This window comes from Dipodomys ordii, unplaced genomic scaffold, assembly GCF_000151885.1.
Source record: "Dipodomys ordii isolate 6190 unplaced genomic scaffold, Dord_2.0 Scaffold97, whole genome shotgun sequence".
Taxonomy (NCBI): domain Eukaryota; kingdom Metazoa; phylum Chordata; class Mammalia; order Rodentia; family Heteromyidae; genus Dipodomys; species Dipodomys ordii.
In genome coordinates this window covers 6553833-6568008 of record NW_012267313.1, presented here as the reverse complement: position 1 = coordinate 6568008, position 14176 = coordinate 6553833, and the positions used below count along the sequence as shown (strand labels likewise).

Here is a 14176-nt window from a genome sequence, read left to right as displayed (position 1 = left end):
CTCTCCCTCTAGCAGCTGCCACACTAAGGGCATGTGCCAAATGACATTACTCACTTCATCTCAGGCACTACCAAGACATACACCATCCCTTGTGTTGTTGAGATTCCAGATCTTCCATGGAAACACAGTGGGAAGTGAAAGAATGGTAGACACAGAAAAGTAATATATAGGACTGGGTCCCTTCATGAAGTAACCCTCTGTGTGTTCTGACAAGTATAGAAGGTTTTATGAATTAATTATAGGACAGTGCAATAGAGGAGCTTTCCATTAAGTGAAGCCTACAAAAACTGCAAGTATTTTATTGATTGATTGATTGATGATGATGATACTAGGGCTTCAATGTAGGGCCTTTTCACTCAAGACTAGTGCTCCACCACTTGATCCCATCTCTAGTAAACAGCTTTTTGTTGGTAAATTGGAGATAATTGTCTCTTGGTTTCTATGCCTAGGCTACCCTCAAACATTAATCCTCAGATCTCAGCCTCCTGACTATCTTGGGTTACAGCTATGAGCCACCAGCACCCAACTTGAGCAATTATTTATTAAACAATTTTTTGTTTTGTTTATTTAAAGATAAAAATATTATTTCACTAGGGATGTAACTTAATAGTAGAATGCTTGCTTAACATAAACAGAGCTAGAATTGTTGAGCCCTAGAATCTCACACATAAAAAAGTACAATTTCCCATAAGAAAAGTCAGTCCAAGATAGGAGAGGACAGAAAAGAAGTGAGAAAAAGACAGAAAGAAAGAAAAATGTGTGATTGTTCCATTTCTATCACAAAATGTTTGCTAAGATATGATGGTTTTAATTAAGATAATCCAAAAGTCTATCATGCAATATGTTTTCTTCTTCAAAGTAAACTGAGCCAACCCAAAGGGATAAGGGAATAATAAATATAATTGAGACTATACTTGGATTAACTGGAATATGAAGGTATCCTTCTTGTTACTGAGAACTTTCTCCAATTTGATCTTGATTACAATTGACATTGAAGCTCCATTGGTTATTATATGGCATAAAGTAACGAGAATAGTGTAGGTAAAGACCAGAACTCTCTCCATATGAAAACTACCTGACCATTCAATCATTGATGTAGTAAGACTTGCATTCCTTCGGGGGGATGCCTACTATGCTAGGTACCTTACACGAATTGACGTAAAACAAAAACCCCAAACCAAAACAAAAAATCAGATGAAATCAATACTTGTGTTTCTTCTGTTTGTGGAAAAAGGAATCACTTTACCAAAGCTCAGAAACACATAATCGTTAAGGAAATTATCCATAGGGTATATTCAAACTTTGTGTGTTGCCAATCTGTGTATTATTTTGAGCAAAAGCATATTTCAAATGGGATCATCTTGAATAGAAATGATTGCAAAAATTACAATTCCAACTATAATTTAACTTCTTGGAGAACAGGAGGAGTTAACATTCATTACAATAATTGCACAGAACTAATATCCTCAGGGATTTGGAAAGCACACCGTTCTCCTTAATAAGCCCAGATTTTTATTATGAAGAGTTTGTCAATTGAAAAATCACCAGTGTTTCAATTTGTAGCCTAGATTTTCCTACCCTATTTCTGCTTCCAGTGGAGAATTCTGCTCCTGAGTTTCTGCTCCAGTTAAGTTCTGACCTCTGTATTAACCTGTCCATCTTCTAGTATGATTGCCTAAACTGATATCTGACCAAGTGTATGGCATTCCTACATTTCTGTTACCTTTTTGTTGTTGACTGTCTCTTGTCAGCATTACCACTGTATCAATTTGAAAGAAGAGTCAAGTTCCTATGTTTTCTCAGCACTTCCCATGTATTCCTTAACTTAGAGTTTTCACTTACCTATGCAACCAGAAAAAATCTACTCAGAGAGGAAACTCAGAAAACTAAGCTACACAGATTTGTCATCCAACTTTTAGCTTGTTGAATATGTTCGTGTGGGTGGAGGTTTACAAAATCACTGTTTGCCAAGTTCATAGAGCCTTACATATCGATTCTAATTAAAAGGAAAAGTTTTATATATATATATATATATATATATATATATATATATATAGTTTTGTGGGGTTTTTTTGTCAGTCGTGGGGCTTGAACTCTGGGCCTGGGTGCTGTCCGTCAGCTCTTCAGCTTAAGGCTAGCACTCTACCACTTGAGCCACAGCACCACTTCTGGTTTTCTAGTGGTTTTTGGGGATGAGTCTCACAGACTTTCCTGCTGGGGCTGGCTTTGAACTGTGATCCTCAGATCGCAGCCTCCTGAGTGGCTAGGATTATAAGTATGAGCTACCGGCACCCGGCTTACGTTTTATATTTTTTTATTGTAAAGATTATGTACAGAAGGGTTACAGTTACATGAGTAAGGTAATGAGTACAAGCATTGTTGTTACTCCCTCCTTTGTTTTTCCCCTACTATCTCTTTCCTTCCCACCTCCCCAACTTAAAAGGAAAAGTTTTTAAGAGAGAAGTTTCTATGTATTTTTTCCATCTACATTTATATTAGCTACTCTCTCATTAGATATTTACCTCTTCAGACAAAGTCAAGTTTAGTTTTAGTTACAAGAATGTTGAGACTATAAGGGTATGTATTTATTTGGCACTTTGAGCTTGTCCAAAAGACATCAAGTATCAGGTGATAGAAATTCATAAACACATGAACAAAGAATCCATTCATCCTCTGGCTTATTGAAAAGCAAATGAGAACATTGCGTAGGTTGCTAAGATGACTGAAATGTGATGATTAGATGTGAGATAATGAACAGAATCTCTGTCCCTTTAGAAATCAAATTTTTGGAATTGCTACTAAACCCTCAACCATCTCACAGGAGAAATTTTTCAGTCTTTGATATTGTTTTGAAGGCCTTAAGAAGCTTGAAGCTTTCTGACTAGATAGAGTTCAGGAGGATGCATGAGGCATAGTAGAGGGACCTACCTATGGATCAACTCCATCTTGTAGCACTTGATACATGAAATGCCTGCCAGCAGCCTGTTACTAGTTAGGTAAGAAAAATGTATTCGAAACTGATTTACTAAATTCCAAGTACGTATTTTCGAAATATGGGAAAGACAAGAAAAAGCAGCTTTCTCTAGAATATTATTTGAAATTTGAAACCTTGGACATACTTCATTCTAGTTATGCTGGACTTAAAGCTAGTATTGTTAAATCAAGTCAGGGCCTGCACCTACTTTCTCCTTCTTTATCTCCCTCAAGCTTCAAGTTTTGTTCAAGTAGCACCTCATTTAAAAAAAGAAACTTTTTATCATCTCTCATTCCTTTATACTTATTCCCTAATTATCATTTTCTAACCTATCCTATTATTATATAAGTTCCCTGTTTCATTCACTAAACTGTCTCAAGCAGTCAGATGCCCAAACTTTAAGGACAAGAAAAACAATGTACCTATAGGTGAACTGCTGAAGGGAAAGCCATCAGATTCCTGTGAACTCAGTAATTGTTGAAGAGGTCACCAAAGAACATAATGTATTCTCTAAGATGGTCTTAACCACCATCCATAAACAGTTACTTTATCCACTTAAGGGAAAGTAGAGTACTGTCTTAGCTCCTTGTGTTCACTGGATAAAGGTTACTAGACAAAGCGTTGGCAGGGGGTTAGCTCAGTGATAGAGGATACACTTAGCATGCAGGAATGTGTAGGTTCAATCTCCTGTGCAGAAGAAAGGGAAGGAAAGGAAAGAGAAGGGGAGGGGAGAGGTGGGGAGAGGAGGAGAGAGGAGGGAAAAGGAGGGGAGAGGAGGGAGGGAAAGGAAGAGCAGGAAGGGCAGGAAGGAAAGAAGGAAGGGAGGGAGAAAGAGAGTGAAGGGAGAGAAAGAAGGGAAAAGGGAGTGAAGAAGGAAGGAAAGAAAAAAAAGAAAAAGGGAGGGAAGGAAAAAATAGAAGGAAGAAAGAAGGAAAGAAAGTATACACATGCTACTTTGTGTGATTCATTATCCTGACAAAAACAATTTCTAAGAGTTCAGAGGCTCTCAGTCTGGATAGGAGAGCCTGACCAACAATACAGATATTTTCTGCAATTAATCATAAATAAGTGTGGGGAAGTCAGGCATTTTCTAGTTGCCAGAAAATAATGCAAGCTGACAGGAGAAAGAGGCCAGAATCTTCCCATCGCCAACAGCGTATTTCAGGCCAAATTCACTATTTCATGCTTTGTATGTATGTACTTGTTCTGAAAGCAAAAGAAATAAATATTCAGTGTAGAAAATTTGAAAAATGTGTTTAAATCATGAGAAAAAAAATAAGGCACAGCATGCTAAGTGTCTCTCAGGCTTCCTAAGCAAGTCTCATCGCGGCTTTTCCTTACTCTGAACATCCGCGCCACAGCTGATGTGTTACAATCTTAGTCATGTTATTATCTGTTCAGAAGCCAACTGGCAACTCCTCAAACACCCAAATTTCAAGTTTGGGCTCCAATCTATTGATGGTTGCTTATATTTCCCTAAGAATGTTTGTGAGTTATTTTTTTTTAAGGACCAAACTTAGATACTAAATTTAACAGAATGACTTCAAAAGGTAAATAATTTAACACACAAGTAAAAAAAAAAAGTGCATTAATCAGACAACCTAGCAACTAGGTGAATCACAGGAAACAGAGAAAATAAGTTATTCAGCTTGCTTTTTGAAAGCAAAAGTATAACGCAGTAACAGTCGCTGATCAGTCATGGATAGCTGCCACATGGGGCCTTTATTCCTTCTCTTCCTGCTACGGCACAACCTGAAACTATTGAGACAGAGGTAGTGAAGCAACCAAGGGAGCATTGGGATAGGCAGGAATTGAGCAGAAGACAGCCCGTCCCCCAACCTCATGAGATTCAGGTGGCCCTCCTCAGGTTCTTGGACAAATTATACCCCTGCTTAAAGAACAAAACAACCAACAAAAGCCAGAACTCCTCTTCTGCTTTCCCTGGCTCATATTTGTAGTTGCAATCAATGAGTGCTGACTAAAACCACCAGGAATCCAAGCCGGCCGCAACGTGGGCCAGCGCACCTGGTTTCATCATGCGATCCATTCCATTTCAGTTTCTAGTGAGCAAAGTGGGCTGTTCTTGGCAGCCATGTCAAGAGTTATGAATGGAGATTATAAGTGAAAATATAAGAAAGGAGGGAAAAGCAAAAAAAGAAGAACAAATCAAGAATAAAGCCTGGGAGATGTGAAGACAGTGAAGATAAGGCCAAACAAGTAGATGAACAGAAGAAGTTAACAGTAAAGCCTTAGCTGTTGATTGTCTCCCTTCACAGGTCTTCAGATCATTCTTGATCCATCAGAACAAACAACAATCAGTTGCTCTGTGTGAGCCTTTCACGTTTATTACTTCATTTCCAGCTGCCCATTCATCTGATCTTAGATTAATTCCACAAGAAATCCATAAGTACATACATAGTATTGAAACATGCTGGCCAATCCATCCAACTACCAGGAGATATTTAAAAGACTGTTAGGGACCATATATGGTAAGACATTTAAGAATAGTATTCTAAGTTTTCAGACCACTACTTAAATCTTCAACTGCTACTGCTATCACAGCTTTCATAGACACCTCAGACACTTCTCTGAGGAAATCGGCTCAGTATGCTACCGTGACCAAAGGGTCAAGATATGCCAGCTATTGAGGGTAAGATTAACAGCAAAACAGAACCCATCATTCATCCTCATTCACAACTCCAGCTGCACCCACACCTGTAGGAATCTGTCAACACACTTGAGAAAAGGCAGAATGGATGAGAAAACCTCCAGCAACTGCTAGCCAAAAGGATGAAGAGAACGGAGAGGAATCCACATGAGGTCAGACTTTGAAATGAGACAAAACATTCTCCAAAGTGGGAGAAAAGGATTAAGGTATAGTATGAGTCAGAACATCTAAGTCACCGAAGAATGAAAGCGAGATTTCAGAATATTTATCATTTTCAGAAGTATACCTGATAATTTTAAATAGGTGGCTCAAATAATGAGGAGTTCATTATTACTTTACATTGTGTTTAGCAATTTTCTGGCTTTGTTTTTAGTAAAAAACAGAGCATATGTTGTAATGTAACTAAGCTTTAGGAGAGGCTACATAATTCCATATAACTAGATAGTATTACTAAGAGAATCTAAGTTTACTAAAACTACATCCCCAAATTGTCAAGTTTGTGGAAGTACAGCAAATGATTTTTAATGTATCTTGAAAACAGAGTATTGAGATCAGTGGATCTCTAATTTTACACAGTAAAATATTATGTACGTTTTCATACAGGTGCTTCAGATTTCCCTGCAGTGAGACCAATACAATATTTAAATTTTGACAGGCAGTCTTCTGAAAGCATTGAAAAGTCATTTGACTAGCAAATAACATATAACCCATGCCTTAACTATAACATTGTTAAGTAACAATTATTTACAGAAGATAAATTCACTTTTAAAGCTTTTATACTAGACCTTTAATAGATCAACTTTCTGATTCTCAATTAAAAATTAGCTATTAAATCAAAATTAATAATATAAGTAAAAGTAGAGTGTGAAGTGTGTGTGTGTGTGTGTGTGTGTGTGTGTGTGTGTGTGTGTGTGTGTGTATTTGCTGGTGCCAGGACTTAAACTCAGAGCCTCTTGAACTCAGAGCCTCATGCTCTTGGCTTTTTCACTCAGCTCTTTTATTTGTGCCTGGTGCCCAGCCATTTTGGGTCATACCTCTAGTCCATTGTTTGTTGTTGTTGTTAGTTAATTGAAGATAAAGAGTCTTGGGAACCTTTCTCCCCAGGCTAGCTTCAAACTGTGGTCCTCAGATCTCAACTTCCTGAGTTAGTTAGGATTCCAGGTGTGAGTCACCTATGCTCAAGTTTAAAATGTTTCTTTATCAGATTCATAGAAACATCTGCTAAAAGATTCATTTGTCCAGGAACTATCTATTATCTTAAATAAGTTCCATGCATTTTCAAAGTGTCTCAAATGAGGCACAAATGAATTCACCATGAATACAGGATTAAAACAAACCACCAAAATAATGTTTCAGTTTGTGTTTTTCAGATGGTCTATCTAGTAGCAAACTTAATTTTAAGGTAAAGTCAAACATGAAGTAAATATACATTGTAGCTTTTTCATGTAGCTATTTTATGGTTAACATTAATTTTAAGAAGATCCAGAATAGTATAGTCTGGACATGGTTAGCAACACTGAAGAGAAAAGCAAAGGAAACCATTCAAGGAATGTAAATTTTTATAAGAAGCACATTATATCCCTCTCCATATGACATCAAGTTTAATAGCTTTAGGAAACAGTGAATACTGTCCCCAATGTCTGGCTTTTAGTCCATACATGCAATGTTATTGCTAACTTTCCAGTTTTTCCTGACTCGTAGTACATAAGTTTGTCAATTCCCTTTTTTCCCTCTAAGCTACTCATTACACCTGCAGCCCCAGAGTCTCTCCCTGAAAGAGGAATTAAGGCCAGGCAAGACAAAATTTGCTGACACACGCATGTCACTCCAAGAATTCTCCTCACAGTCTCCATGCCCAACATAGGTACTTCCCTACTGTAAAAAACACTTTCCATCTGCATTTATTGTGATCATTTTAGATCCAAAACCATCACACTGTAAATCTAGCAAATAGGCGAATGATATTTGCTTTAGATTTCCAGTGAGGTAGCATTTTGTAAGGTGGTGTGTCTCCAGCTTAACCTTTATGTTGATATTTCATTGTTAGCTCAAGTTCTTCACTTAAGATTGGTTTAGAATAGAATGGCTATCTTTCATATCCAGTCTCTCTGCCTCTCTGTCTTCCTCTCTCTCTTTCTGTCTTTCTCTTTCTCTCTGCCCTTCTCTCTCTGTCTCTCTCTGTGTCTCTGTTACTCTGTCTGTCTCTCTGTGTCTCTGCCTCTGTCTGTCTATCTCTCTCTCTCTTTTCTCTCTCTCTCTCCAGCACATACATACGCACACAATTGGAACCAGCAGGATAGGAGTGGATAGAATATGAACCTTTGATCCTTAATGGACAGAAAGAATATACCCATATAAACATGTACCGAGCACTGCTGCTTAGTGTTGCAGGACAAGAATTCTGCACATGAATATAATAAATAGTGTTTTAGGGCTGGGAAGGTGGCTTAGTGGTAGAGAGCCTGCCTCACACGCATAAGTCCTGGGTTCAATTCCTCAGTACCACATAAACAAAAATATTAATAATACTGTTGTAAGCATTCCTTGATTGCTTAACCTCCCAGAAGATAATGTATCTTTTTGTACAGGTTTCCTGGGTTGAATCTCAGAGCCTTGAGCTTGCTTGGCTGATGGTCTACCACTTGAGCTCAGCTTTGAAGATGAGGTCTCAGACTTTTTCTACCAGGGCTTGCTATGACTGGCAATTCTCCAGCCCTTAGCCTCTTGAGTAGTGTGGATTACAGGTGTGAGCCACCAGCCTGTGACAGAGTGCTTTCTAGCATAATTTTATATTACTCTTAGTGCTCCATCACTACATTAACTAAGTGCCATTTTGGCACTCTCAAACCTAGTACTGGTGAATAAAAGCAGGCTCCAAGAACAATTTCACTCTCTGTGACTGACTGACAAGACTATGGCATCTGACCATTGTAGCCGTCAGGGGAAGGAACAGCAACTACATGTTGGGGCTCCTGGAACCAATATGTTCCCTGGGCTCTAAAGAGTACATTTATTTTTTGATTGTGTGGAACTTTAACATTCTTAGAATCCAATTTATCTAATTATGTGCATTTATATAACCCATGAGGTCAATTTCAGAAGTAGCTAATCTATGGCAAACAACCAATAGTTTCAAAAAAGCCTGGGTGGTTTTCAACTTACAGAGATAAAGATATCATTAAATACATGCATGTCAAAACCAGCTTTTTTTAAAAATAACAATATATTTATCTTAAAGAAAATTATAGAGCCGGGTACTGGTGGCTCATGCCTGTAATCCTAGCTACTCAGGAGGCTGAGATCTGAGGATCATGGTTCAAAGCCAGCCTGGGCAGGAAAGTCAGTGAGACTCTTTATCTCCAATAAACCATTAGAAAATCTGAAGTGGCACTGTGGCTCAAGCAGTAGAGCGCTCGCCTTGAGCTGAAGAACACAGGGACAGCGCCAAAGCCCAGAGTTCAAGCCCCACAACCGACAAAAAAAATAAAGAAAAATTATACATTCCCACATTCACACACAGTAGAGATCAAATGCAGGGCCTCACATATACTATATAAGCCCTGCAGCACTGAGCTTCATGACTTATAAAGCATATATGCTGGGATTTTGTAAGCAGCAAAGAATAATCTAATTCCAGACTTAAATTCAGAGAGTTCTGAACTTTTTTCACATTCTCTGAATCACTGATACAACTGTGAGATATGAAACCAATTTTGTAGCTTTGTTCTCTAATAATATTTATGTATAAACACAGTATCATGATCCTGAGTGACTTCAAAAAATGACTTCAGAAAATGATGTGAAATATCAATCATTAAGGTGATTAATATTGCCAGTTTCCCACTACCTTCCAAGATATACTGATTGCAAATCTCTAATTACCTACACAATATTTGTAAAGTATGTCATAGATAAGCTACTAATATTGCTCAGCAAATGATTAGGAAGAAATTGCTCACAATAAATAGGACTCTGGCCTTCACTTCTCTCCACAAATCTTACAGTACTTGTCTTTTATGAAAAAAAGTAATACTTTACCTATTTTCCAATACTTCAATAAAATAAATAATTTAATTTAGTTTTGACAACAAATCAGTAAAATAAGGTCTAACAGTATTAATCTTATCATATTATATGTTCCTAATGAGCCAACTGTGATCATTTTAATATATAAAGGAATCAATTAGTAGAATATTATACTGAATAAAATAGGAGTTAGTTGAATGACAAGTGTATAGTATATTATTTATATTTGCTCTTCAAAGCAAAATATATTGGCCAGCCACATTACTTATGTCAATATTTCTTAACTTTATCTTGAAAATCACTGCAACCATCATAAACTAGAGCAAGACAAAATGCATGAGTACCTATCTCACAATTAAATTCAAAATTTTGAATAAAATAGAATAAGTGAAGTAGAATAGAAATAAAGTAGAATAGATATATATGATATCAGTAATATCATATAAAACCCTGTGCTTACTGTCATCATGGTACTTATTATACTTTCACTTAGCCACTTAACATCGAGGCCTGGAGTTTGAAATACAAGCCATGAAAAATTCATAGGCCTATAACAAATCTGCTGAGCTTCTAATAAATAGTATTGATTCTGATAAATTAGTATTAAATTCCTGTATGAAGCTGCCAGATTAACATTTTTCCCAGGTCCCAATAACCAAAAATAAAATGTTTAGCTAATGTTTAGTTTCCCACTTTGAAAGAATTCTAAAAACCTAGCAAGACTTCATTAGAAAGAAAAGCAAATGCTAGTTCTTTGTTGTTGTTGCTTTTGTTTTGTAAACACAGATATGATAGCGCCAGGTTCACTTGCAGTTATAAACATGTCATAAAAAAGATTAGAATGAAAGCTTAAGGTTAACTATCTATTTATATAGGGGAATATATTTTCAAGGATTTCTAGAGATATTTCTGTTATCTCTTCTATTATTCTTTAAAACTGACTTTAATCACAGTCGTTTTAAGTTAATCATGTGTTAATAATATCCTAGACAGTATAATGCATAGTTTCTATACACAAAGATTCTTTAAATTCTGATTTAAAGCATAGTATCGTATTGTTTTTTTAATTATAATTTTTTAGTGAAGTTTTGATCTTTCTTTTACAATACCTGGAATTCTGAGGTTCTGAAGCATCGGATTCTGAGCACGTTTTCTTTACCTATAAGAAAAGAGTCTTCATTACTCTTATTTGAAAATGCAACTCTCTTAATCAGGTTCACACATTTTGTTAAACTTAAAGTGGATACAGCTCTGTTCACCAAATCTCTATAAAATACTCTCCACATTTTATAGCAATAGCATGAGGTACGAAACAGCATATTTCATTATTATGCCATGGAAACAGCTGCTAAATGCGCTTCCATGGTCTCCATTAGATGTAACATGTTGGGCTACAACAGCCAGGACCAGCCAGCCTAATCAGAACAAAGAAACCAAAGAACCAACTCTCCTACTTATGAGCCAGAAAGCCATACTGTTCTTAACCCACTAGGAAGTGTTTTTCCAGTGGATACCACTTCTGTCTCTTAAAGCATACAGTCATAAACACCTGGTTTTGAGGCAAAGCACAGTGTTAGCTAAAATGTTCATATATTAATTTTCTTTTTTTTCAGACCTATGGCTGTAGGTTTTATATAGGTCTCAGCCTATCAAGGAAATTTCAGCCTTCCTCTTACATTTCTCACTTAAAATAGTATAATGACAGTCTAGTTCACAGACTATATTTCTTTTCTTTTTTTTAAAGGTATTTTTAACCTAGAAAAGGTAAAGAATGAGGCTAACTTTTGCTGCCAGGGTATCTATTAATTTCTAGATATAGTACATTTCCTAAAACAATGGAAGACAAAAATTAGTAGTCCTTCACAATTTAACTTTAAGTGCAGATACCTGTGTCTGGTTATTGTGGTCTTAAAGATATATTACATGCATAGTGGAGTCAAATTTTTTAAAAAATCTCTCAGATTAACATAAGAACTGTATGATCCACTGTCATATATGTTTTAAGTCCTTATTATGATGATTTAAATATGCAGCTTACAGGGTCCCAGAAGTTTTAGCTTCTTATACATAGTTTGGAAGTGAAAAAAAAAGTGTCCAATGAATGTATACCACAGCCAACTTTGTGTGGGGTGAATTGAAATACAAATAGTACCACTTGAAAGAAGTTTTTAGTTTTAAAGTAATAGCAGTGTATTTCCAGCTTGCAAAGTAATACTTTCCTCCTCTGATTCAGAATGCTTTAAACACACACACACACACACACACACACACACACACACACACACACACACACACACACACACACACACACACACACCATACACACCATCCCCTTAACTTTAAAAAAAAAAATCTGTTTTGGTTTTCATTTCCAAATGGAGACATTTTTGTACACTGGGACATCAATTATTTGCTTTATTAATTGTATTCTGTCTTACTTCCTGCCAATATATTTACACAATAAGAAAATAAAAGTGATTAGCAGGAAGATTGCCATTTTACCTTGTTAGATAACTTTTTCTTCACCCTTAAAATGGGACTCAGCACTGTGAGATGAAGGGGTAGAGAAACATTTTTGAGAATAATGTCAATACAAAAGTCACTTGAAAACACACAGAAGTCTATTGTCCAAGAAAGATAAGAACTAAAAAGAAGGACAACAGGAATCAGATCTTTCTGCCCAAGGCTTCTTCCCTATGATTCATCACCAGAAACTGTAAGAATGTGCTAAAATGAATGTTACTTTCTTAACTAAGAATCAGTGTAAGAAAAGCTTCCTGAAACTTAACCACCTTTTTAAAGATTTAATATTCATGGCTTTCCAAAACATCATCTTCCCATTAATGTACCAGAAATTTCTGATGTTACTTTATTTCTCAAAGTAATAACTATAACACAGAGAACATATCTATTGTCATATCTATACATATATGTATAGATATATGTGTATATATATGTATATAGCCTGAAAGAGTCCCAGGCTTATAACTAATGTTCAGTGTGAGGAAGCCATGAGATATTCTTTATATATTGTTTGAGATATGTATTCATTCAAATAGTTGTTATTAAAAAAGTTTTATTCCTTTCTTTTTTTTTTTTTTGGTCGGTTGTGGGGCTTGAACTCTGGGCCTGGGCGCTGTCCCTCAGCTCTTCAGCTCAAAGCGAGCGCTCTACCACTTGAGCTACAGTGCCACTTCCCGTTTTCTGGTGGTTTATTGGAGATAGGAATCTCACGGTCTCTCCTGCCTGGGCTGGCTTTGAACCATGATCCTCAGATCTCAGCCTCCTGAGTAGCTAGGATTATAGGCGTGAGCCACCAGCGCCCAGCTAGTTTTATTCCTTTTGAAGTCAAATGAAGGAAGGATAATGTTTAGTATACTGTGACTACTATAAGGAAAATCTGTCAAAAACATCCGTGGATATTCACAAGTGAAAATGGGAGTAGAAGCAAACACTGGCTTTTGAACTGTTTTGAAGGACATAGACCTCAAGGACTTCATGTGGCTATAAAAACGTATTTAAATGACACAAGGTTTTACAAATGAACCACATTACGAAGATCTTGTACTCAGCAAGGAGTCTGGAAATGCTCTGTTGGGTAATGCAGATTATTGAAGCATTTTCATTTTGTTTTGTTTTAAATGTGATTTTATTATTATTATTTGTTTAGGTGGTACTGAGGAATAAAACCCAGGGCCTCATGCATGGTAGGCAAGCCCTCTACCATTTTGCCACATTCTCAGCCCCCATTCAAGTGTTTTATGAGACAGTTGAGTAGAGATGGCCTAAAAGATATTGGAAATGGGACAAAGTGAGGGCTGACAGACAGGCAAGAGCCTCAAGCTCAGAGGCTGTTAAGTTCCATGAACACAGAGGTGGCATTAACCTTGTATGTGGAGCATTTCATCCCCAGCCCCAAGTGGATGCTCCCCAAATCATTCAGCTTGTCGTAGGAGATGGGAAAGGGCTGAATGAACATGGGAGTCAGAGGTGGAAACACAGGGATATTTTCACAAACATTTCTCAAGACAGAATCTGGCAGACTGGCATACATGTAGAAGTACTTATACGGAACACGACCTAACATTCGTGTCTGTCCCTGAAAGGCAATTTTAGATATTTACAAATAAAGATATTTCATGACAACTTCAGATTGCGTCAAAATTCTACTTTTTCCCACTTAATGCCTCAAGGATGTTAGACAAGCTCTGCCACTCAGCCCCTGCTTTGATAATGGAATTCGAAGTTGGAAGTCCAACATGACCATATTTTCCTTTGGAGAGATGAATGGAATTAACTCAATAGCAGCAGACTGGTCTAAGCTATGGAAAGGAGACTATTCCTACAGTATATGTAGACCATCTCTCTTCAGGAAAATGCCAATTTGTTTTTAAGTTTGCATTGAATAAAGTGTAAATAAACAGGCCAAGTAATGAAATAGGATTTTGTGCTTATGATCAAAATACAAAGCCTTGTTGTCATAAGACACACACAAGGAGCTAGAGGAA

The 14176-nt window shown here is 36.8% G+C and overlaps 1 protein-coding gene across 6 annotated transcripts in view; it reads right to left on the bottom strand.

Annotated features, from left to right (window-relative positions):
* Nucleotides 1-14176, bottom strand: part of Eya4 (EYA transcriptional coactivator and phosphatase 4) — a 198368-nt gene that overhangs the window by 103161 nt on the left and 81031 nt on the right. For all 6 annotated transcript variants that reach the window (XM_013026795.1, XM_013026796.1, XM_013026797.1 and 3 more), the window contains exon 2: nucleotides 10778-10827. In XM_013026795.1, the coding sequence (XP_012882249.1) occupies nucleotides 10778-10827 (50 nt within the window). The remainder of the gene's footprint in view (nucleotides 1-10777; nucleotides 10828-14176) is intronic.